This window comes from Henckelia pumila, chromosome 2 (assembly GCF_033568475.1).
Source record: "Henckelia pumila isolate YLH828 chromosome 2, ASM3356847v2, whole genome shotgun sequence".
NCBI lineage: Eukaryota > Viridiplantae > Streptophyta > Magnoliopsida > Lamiales > Gesneriaceae > Henckelia > Henckelia pumila.
The window spans coordinates 179,582,653-179,592,348 of NC_133121.1; the positions used below are offsets into that span (position 1 = coordinate 179,582,653).

At 33.7% G+C, this 9,696-nt stretch overlaps 1 protein-coding gene across 1 annotated transcript; it reads left to right on the forward strand.

Annotated features, from left to right (window-relative positions):
* The first annotated feature begins 7,451 nt into the window (after positions 1–7,451).
* LOC140879072 (uncharacterized) lies at positions 7,452–9,696 on the forward strand. The gene is made up of 8 exons (XM_073282714.1): positions 7,452–7,926; positions 8,010–8,105; positions 8,172–8,239; positions 8,292–8,347; positions 8,402–8,507; positions 8,745–9,066; positions 9,352–9,494; positions 9,652–9,696. The coding sequence occupies exons 1-8, from the start codon at positions 7,452–7,454 to the stop codon at positions 9,694–9,696; spliced, it is 1,311 nt and encodes a 436-aa protein (XP_073138815.1).

The window sequence follows — 9,696 nt, forward strand, 5'->3', positions numbered from 1 at the left end:
TCGATGGGGCAGATACAAGTGCATGTAGAGCACCAGGATCTTGGATAAGCCAACGACCAATTAAGAAATCAGGATTAGCTGTAGGTTTTATTTTAAGATAATTCAATTGGGTTGTATATCAAATTTGTTTAACCGGTTGTATTCTGCCGGTCAGCATTTATTTAAGTCTTTCGCAACGTTTTATTTAATTGCATGCTTGATTATGCTCTATCTCTGATTAGGTAGTGGATCCGAGTTGGGTCGCTACAGTAGGGGTGCCTTTTTTTAAAAAAAAATAGCTTATAAGTGCCTTTTTTTAAAAAAAAAAACAGCTTATAAGCTGTCAAATAACTTATTTAAGTTGTTTGAAATATTTTTAACCAAGCAGATTCGAAGAGTTTATAAGCTCCAAAACAACTTATAAACTGTTTGTAGAGCTTATAAGCTCAACCAAATACCCTCTTAGTCGATTTTTTTAAACTTGGGATTTTAGTTTTTCTCCAAAAGAATATTAATTGCATATAGAAGAAATAATAGAATATGGAAAAATATGAATGGTGTGATTGAGTTTTGTTCTCAAGAAAAAGTGATATAACAGTACACAAGTTATTAGGAAATTGTGAATTGATAACTCAATAAAACTGCACCAAATATTGTCCATTTGTTCTTGTGACAAGAATGACGCAATTAGATTTTCATTGTTCTACTCGAAATCAGATCTGGTTCTAGATTTTGAGACTTTAGAGTTTAGCATTTGTATGTTATTTTGATTCAACTGACTAGATTTTATTTATTTTTGTCTGACAAAAGATAAAGCTTTCTATTTTCCCTGTTTTATCTTTAACAAACCATCTGGATGTCCTAAGAAAACTGCGTATACTATTGATGGATTTGACAATTGGAAGAAGGCTCGAAGTGGAAAAACATGTTATTTCTAATGTCATATTGGGAAATATAATGTATCTTCATCACATTGTATGGCTGAAAAGGCATGTTAGGATTTATTGAACCAACCTCGACATATACCAAGGTTATTCGACAAAGTTAGCGCAGAAGCAATTGCGAGGAATCGTCTTCGGTTGAAAGTGGGTTTATATATATTTCGATTGCTTGCGCCTCAGGGTGTTCCTTTTAGAGGTCATGATGAGAGCTCTAATTCATCTATTCATAGAAAGTTTCTTGAATTTCTTGATGTGGTAGCCTTGTATAATGATGAGATTTCATGTGTAATAAAAAAATGCTCCGAAAAATGCTAAGTACACATGCCATGGTATTCAAAAGCAAATACTTCACATGTTCTCGGTGAGAGTGAAAAATGTAATTCGTGAAGAAATTTCAGCCAGCAAATATTTCATAGTTGTTGAAGAAATGAGTCAAAAATAGAACAAATGTCTATAGTGTTAAGGTTCATGGACAAAAATTGATGCATACAAGAACCTTTTTTTGGTCTTGTTCATGTACTTGAACCAACGGCTTTGACATTAAAGAATGCTATTATTCTTCTTTGACTCATTACAATTTGGATGTCCAAAATATCAGAGGCCAGATGGTTTTGGAAATATGAGGGAAGAGTTCAATGGATTGCAAGCTTTGATTCTGACATATTGTAAGAGTGCTTATTATGTTCATTCCTTTGCCCATTGTAGCAAGAAATGTAACTCATATTCATCAGTTTCCGATAAATTCACTTTAGTGGTTAATATGGTTGGTGCTTCATGAAAGTGGAATGACGAATTGAAGAAATTTTGCACAGATGACATTTTGCTTATTTGATTTCTATTAATGAACTTCAGACAGGGCGTGGAATTAATCAGATGTTCAATTTACAACAAGCAGCTGGTAGGCATTGGAGTTCTCATTTTAGATAATTATCAAGCTTGATTAAGATGTTTAGTGTCGTGTGTACAATATTGCTCAAAGTTATGGAAGATGGGCTTCCTTCCCAACGAGCAGATACAACACCTATTTATGATTAAATGACTTCATTTGATTTTGTATTCATCTTGCATCTAATGAGCGGTATTATGAAGATTACAGATATTCTTCATCAGACATTGCAAAGTAAGTCTCAAGATATTTTGAATGCAATGGATCTAGTGTCATCTACAAAAAATTACTTCAAGAGCTAAGGATGATAAATGGGATGATTTGCTTGAAAAAAGTGAATTATTTTTTTGTGGCTCGTAATATTGATGTTCTTGATTTTAGTGCTCAGTATGTTTATAGACGATGTCAATCCCGTTGTCAACAAGAAAATTTCACCATTGAGCATCATTATCAGAAGAATTCTTTTATGGCGTGGTAGATTCACAAATGCAAGAAGTTAATGAGTGTTTCAGTGAAGATGCAATGGAATTACTTATGATTAGTCCTGCCTTAAATCCTCAAAATGCATCTGATTCTTTGAGATATCTAGATATATGCAAATTGATTGAAAAGTTTTATTCACAATATTTTACTAGTGATGAAAAAGAGCGGTTGGAGATGCAGTTGAAATATTATGAGCATAATGTAGTCAAAACGTCTGACTACAAAAGTCTTTCAACACTTTTCGAGTTGTGTCAATGGTTGGTGAAGACTAAAAAAGCTGCTAGATATGACCTGTTTATAGAGTGATTGTGCTTACTAGGCTTCAGAGCAAAATGAAGGATAGTTTTCTCTCGGATGCATTGATAATATTTATTGAAAGAAAAATTGCTAAAAATCTTTGTATTGATGATATCATTGAAAACTTTGGAAATTTTAAGGAACGTCGAATTCTTTTTAGCTAGAAATATTTTTGTTAAAAATGTAATATTGATGCTTAGATGAATATGATCGGTAGAATTTCGTCTTTTATCTATTAACTTTTTGGAGAAAATTGCAATTTTAGTCCTATAAGTTGGCCTATTTTGAATTTTAGTCCTGTAATTCATCAAATTTTGGTTTTCATACAGTAAGTTGGTTTTTTCTTTGGTTTTGGTCCTTTTCCACCTGAAATCATTAAACCCACCGGAATTTGCTTATTTGGCACCGGTGTATCCTACCCAACATGCCTTAAAATCCATGCATGTAAGCAAAACAAAAGGACAAAAATCCACCTAATAAAATAATAAGAGGCCACGTAAATTCCAAAAAAGAGGGAAAAAGTTGTTCTTTCCCTCCAAGTTCCAATCTCCATTATTACCCACTTGCTTCCTAGTCATAAAACACACACACGCACCAACCAAATTTTCTCTCTATACTAGTAGCTATGGAAAAAAGATACAAGAGGACGATAGATTTAAAACTGAGAGAGTTATTAATGTTAAAGATATTTGGCCTTGAAGATGAAAATAAAAAAGTATGAAAGGAGAGCAGATCTTTAAAGCTAACTATTTTGTTGTCATGTGTGCTTTTCTTTGAAATAATATAGCTAGTTTAGTGTGATTGACTTTGTTTTGTTATGTTGTCTTGGGTGTATATTCATTCATTCACTCCCTTGTCATGGATGCTTAAATTTATTTATTATTGTTCGTGTGTTTCATCCAGTAATTAAGGTATTAAACAACTTGATTAATTTTGTGATATATAAAATTTTGAGCATTAACAAAAAAGATTTTATCAATACGAAATATAATTTAAACTTATTATTTGTATAGTTTTTTTTAAATTGATTTTACTGATATTATTTAGAGAGTTTCACTTCTAACTCATTTGCAAATCAATAAACGGATGGTTCTCGGATTTTATTACACTATGATCTATTATTTCAAAAATTTTGATGACAAACATATGCAAGTCCGATATATATGGTATTTACATTTAATTTATATTTCATTACAAAAAAAATATCAAGAACTATAACTCTTTGTTAATTAATTCGGACCCATTTGCTAAAAAATAACACAAAATTTTACAAATATTGCTTCCAACTGACTATGCCATAAAGTAACCAAAAAGATTTCCAACAAGACAAAAAACAAAAATATTATCAATTTTATATGTTCAACCATCCAAAACTAAAAATATCCAAACATTAAAAATCAGCAACTTTATTTGCCCAGATATCATCCAGCAAACAAACATCTAAAATGAATACAACCCAAAATGAACATCCAAAAAAAAAACTGCAGTAATCCAAAATGAACATCCACATTCACCCAAAAGCAACAGCTTCATTTCACGTGACCCTTCCCTTTGTCCTTTGTTTTAGTAACTGAACCTTCAGCTTTAGATGATGAACCCGAGCTAGACAGAGCAACAAACTTCTTCCCTTCTTCATGTATTATCGGCTTAGCAGTTGTGCAAGATTGTGTGATGCATCTTTCAATACTTTGTATGAAGTATCCTCTGGCCGAAGTTGTAGGTGTCATTATGTTCACCGTATGAGTTGGTATTTGGCACTTTTGGAACTGGTCATACATAGAAGGGGGAGCAATTGGAATTAATGATGGCACACACGCAGACAGTGCAATATTTTGAAGTGGTTGTTGTATATTATCATATTTTTCCTGTATGTATCGAGGACGCAAAACATATTTATGAGCTTGGCAAAGGCAGTTTAAGAAATAATCAAATATGAACTTACACTGTTGGTTTCAAAAGAACTACTTTATTTTTTTTTGGTTTTTTGTAGCTAGTTTGCTTCTCCAAATTTCTCTTACTCGCATCCATATCGGAACAAACTTTCCTCTTCACCTAACACAAGAACACGATTGGTTAAATAATAGTTACAAAAAATTAATTCCAGCAACATGTCACAAAATTTTAAAAGAAAAACACATACCTGTAATTTTGATGGTCAACTGACTTGAATATTGATCTTTTGACTCAATATATCAACTTGAAATCCTTTCACGTTTCTCTTGGGGTCTGATCTGATCTTGTTTGCGTATTTCCTAGACAACCAGCTTGATTTCAAAATTTTTATGTGAAAACTCATTCCACAAGTATGATTAGGTTCATACTTTCTTATTTGATATGTACATTTGTCGGTAAGATTCAACGCATGAAGCTTCCATCCACATTCCATGTCAGAACACTTAGCATACATTCTGACATTGTCATTCTTGGTAATCTTCAAGTTTATTTTTGTTTTGATGGCATGTGAGTGTACTGCCTGCCTTATCTCATCTTTGTTGCTAAAAATCATGCCTAACTCAAAAGTAGGATCATAATATTCCACAGTATTAAAAATAGGAAAGTTCTTCACATCATTTTCACCATCTGATCCTTCACAACTTTTCAAATAATCTTCATTATCAATGTCACTATCTTCACTAGACTCCACATTTCCAATGTCAATGGGTACCACTTGTGATTCATCATCTCCTCTAAACCACTCAGCCTCTTTGTCCACATTATTATTGAAAAGCTTGTCATCCTTGTCATCATACTCTTCTTCATAATAATCCTGATCGTCCTCATCAGTTTCATCCAAAATGCATGTACTTACCTGTTTTTCCACCCCCTCATTCTCAATTCCCTCCTTGGTATCATCACCTTCTGCATCTTCTTGCCTCATCCGATTTACGTTACCTATCTCCCTTGATCTCTTATTTTCCTTCCCCGTGGTTGCACTCACATTGTTATTCTCAGCCAACTCTGTTACAAAGTTATTTATTGGATAAAATGATAAAAGGAAAAAAAAATAAATTAGAACAAACTAACTCAATTTTTTTATATAAAAGAAAGACTGGTATGGAGGAGACAAGTGGTTTACTCCTTCCCACAATTTTTGTTGATATAATATAATACAACAATTTATTTCGCACGAACTTGCTCCGGTAAATATTACTAAAACTTTTAATGCATAACTCAAATCACTCACAAAAAAAACTTGAATAAACTCTATAGTGCAATGATCCACAAGATACCTATTATTAAAACCAAAAACGATAGCAATAGTGGCCACAATAGCATTTTACAAAATTTTCACGATAAGGACCACCATAACATTCCAGAAACAGTACCTCACAAAAACAGAGTTTTTACAACAACGTATAAAAAAAATTCCAAAATACGTACCATATTCTAAAGGAGACTGTGTAAGCTTATTCACTTGTGGAATTTTCATTTTTAACGTAAATTTGTTCTTCAAAAATCCGCGAGACTTTTTTGGAGTACTTGTTAATGGGGGTGGAAGACGATGCAGTGGTTTGAGAGCATTTTGTGACTGATGGAGGGTTTTGGTTGGGATTGCATTGTTTTTTCTAATTAGTTTAATTTACGTGGCTTCTTGTTATTTAATTAGGTGGATTTTTGTCCTTTTGTTTTGCTTACGTGGATTTTAAGACATGTTGGGTAGGATAGACCGGTGCCAAATAAGCAAATTTCGGTGGGTTTAATAATTTTCGGTGGAAAAGGACCAAAACCAAAGAAAAAACCAACTTACTGTATGAGAACCAAAATTTGATGACTTACAGGACTAAAATCCATAATAGGCCAACTTATAGGACTAAAATTGCAATTTTTCCTAACTTTCTGTCTATCTTTTGTAAGCGGCCCCCTAAACTCAAAATCTTAAATCCGCCTTTGCTTCTTGAAATATGATTTAAAATCTAAAACTAACTTTTGACTAAAACTCGGCTCTCAAATTTTAATAGTTTCGCATTGAAAGAAATTTTATTCCTTGATATTTCGGCCCTTAATAAATTTAATATTATAAGATTTTGTTTTCTAGACAAGAATCAAATATTTGGTAAATATCTTTTGTATATCTCGAATATGTTAAAATATATATTTTCCAAACTTAAATCGGGTCTTGATAAGGTAGATAATCGATATATTATGAGTTGATAATTAACAAGATTTGATTTGTTGAATTTGATAGAGTTTTATTCCTACTAAAACTTGTTTCCTTATTCATGTAGGACTTCATGTAATAAAACCTTCAAGACTTGGATGCTAATCTATAAAAGAGGGTTTTCACGCACAAGATTGTGATGGACTTCAGACGTACAATTATCTGCGCATAGACTGAAGATTCCATTGAAGAATTCAAAGATTCTGAAGCAAGGTTTTGCAACCTTTGTCGTTTCTTGTCCCCGTGTTGCCGTTCGTATTGAAGACATTAGAGACAACACTGTGGGAACTGTGTTGTTGAAGATCTTTTCTGTCTCTTCAATTTAGGCTACGGGAGTTGCATCCGATTTCTTTTATACTTTGTTTATTTAGGATGCAAGTTTGATTTCTCGACTTGTTGAGAAATTTAGGATTTAATGACTTTTCGTAAAATCACTAGGATTACTTTGTAAGACTGATTTTATGTTTACTGGTGATATTTAGCCCTAAGGCACCCGCACGAGTTTTTATACTCGTGTAAAATTAATTACTTGTGTTTTATTTACACTTTAAATTTCCGTTGCACTGTGTTGTCTTTGGTGTTACAACATGAAGTACAACACTGCCTATTTTACATAACAAACCACGTACATTATTTCTTTCACGTGGCATCAGAGCCACCACTTGACTTTACTAAGTGAGTTCCTGGTTTGTGTTATAGGTTAGTTATGGATACTCCGTATACAAGTGCAATTCGTCCACCTATTTTGGATGGGACAAATTATGGCCCTTGGAAATTGAAGATGAGCATGTACATTCAATCCATTGAGTCCAGAGTTTGGCAACGTGTTCTTGATGGTTGGACACCTCCTATGAGAGATGATGATATACCTGGACCAAAACCAAGATCACAATGGACAGCCGATGAAAATACTGCGGCTATTTATAATGCAAAAGCTCTTAATGCTATGTTTACTTCTGTTGATATGAATATGTTTAATCTAATTGGTACTTGTACTTGTACTTGTGCTAGGGATGCTTGGGAAAAACTTCAAACTCATTGTGAAGGATCGGCAAGTGTCAAGAAGACAAGGATGGGTCTTCTAACTTCAAAATTTGAGAGATTGAGAATGGAGGAATCAGAGACCATCATGGAATATAATGGAAGATTGAAGAGCCTTGCAAACGAAGCATCTGTTCTTGGTGATCCTATTTCAACGAGAGACTTGTGTCCAAAGTGCTTCATTCTATCCCTAAAAGATTTCATACCAAGTTTTGTGCTATAGATGAATCCAAAGATACATCTATAATGGGTTTGGATGAGTTAATTAGTTATCTTCGCACATATAAGATGGAGTTGGAAGCCGAAGATGACTCAAAAGGTAAGTCTATTGCCTTTCAAGTATCTAATGATGTTTACAATGATTTTTCTGAAGTTCAACATGAAGTAAAGGAATCTGATCTTGAAGAGAATTCGATTGCTTTGATCTCGAAGAAGTTCACTGATTATCTCAAGGTAATGAAAGAAAATAAGGATGTGAAAGGTGCACAACCTTCAAAATTCCTAGACTGCCTACTTCAGAGAAGCCTTTAAACTTGCTGCTACTCGAGGATCTCGACTAAGGTATGAAGGTAAGGTTCAGTCCTCAAGTAAAATTTTTGATAATGTTCAATGCAGGGAATGTAAGGGACATGACCACTATGTTTATGAATGCGCAAATCACCTTCGAAAAGGAATTAATGTTTCTCTGAGTGATGATGATTCTGAAGAAAAACAAGAAAAGGTTGAACAGACAGATCTCATATCCTTTACTGTTTTGCTGGAAAGTAAGAAAAATTTTCAGATCAATCCTCTCGGTGTTGGCTCCGGTGTTGCAACACCTGGACGCAAAACAGTTCAAAAATCTGTTTGTTTTGTTGCTTCTAACCTTGATAATTCCAGTGATCATGAAGAATAGGTAGCTGATGCTTATACTCTGTAAGGTATTCAAAAACTCTATGAAGAGTTGCACTGTGATTAGATCAAGAGGAATCAGTTGAACACAACCCTTACAAAAGAGAATACTGAATTGAAAGCGGTTGTGGCTAGATTGGAGGTTCTCATAAGTAAGAAAGATCTGGAATTAGGGTTGCTGAATTCGGAAATTGAAAGAGCAAAAACAACACTTGATAAATTTAATTCCAGTTCAAGCAAACTTGATTCTCTTTTGACTATGGGTAAGAATGATAAGTTTGGTCTTGGTTTTAAAGAAAGTTTTTTTGAAGATGGTGAATCTTCTAAAACACCAGTGTTTGTGAAGGAAGATAGTGATTCCTTGAACCATCTTTCAACTGTTTCGAAAGGTAAGAAACCCATTGTTGAGAAGGATGTTTCTGTCCCAAAGCCAAAACAATGGAAGCGTCCTTTTGTATGTCATTATTGTCTCAAACCTAGACTCATCAGGCCTTTTTGTCGTAAGATTAAAAATGAATATATTTTGTGGAAATCTAATCAAGTGTTGCCCTCCGTGTTGCACAACACCAAGCGCAACACTGGCAGAAAAGGATCCACTGTGAAGAAAGTTTGGGTACATAAGTCTGATGTTAAAATTTTTTTTATTTATACTTCCTTGAAAGCTAACACTGCAGGAAATTGGTACTTTGACAGTAGAAGCTCTCGGCACATGACAGGTTTGAAAGATCACCTCACGGACTACGTCGAACAAAATGGAGGTAGAGTGACGTATGGAGGTGGTGCAAAAGGAAGAATTATTGGCAAAGGAACACTCAACGTGAAAGGGTTTTCAAAGATTCATAACGTCTTACACGTTGAAGAACTTAATGAAAACTTAATTTCAATTAGTCAACTGTGTGATGATGACTTGCATGTGAAGTTTGACAAGAATACTTGTGAAGTTTTTGATAATGCTAATCGTTGTGTTATGACAGGTACAAGATCAGTTGATAATTGCTACTAACTTGGTGAGGAATTGA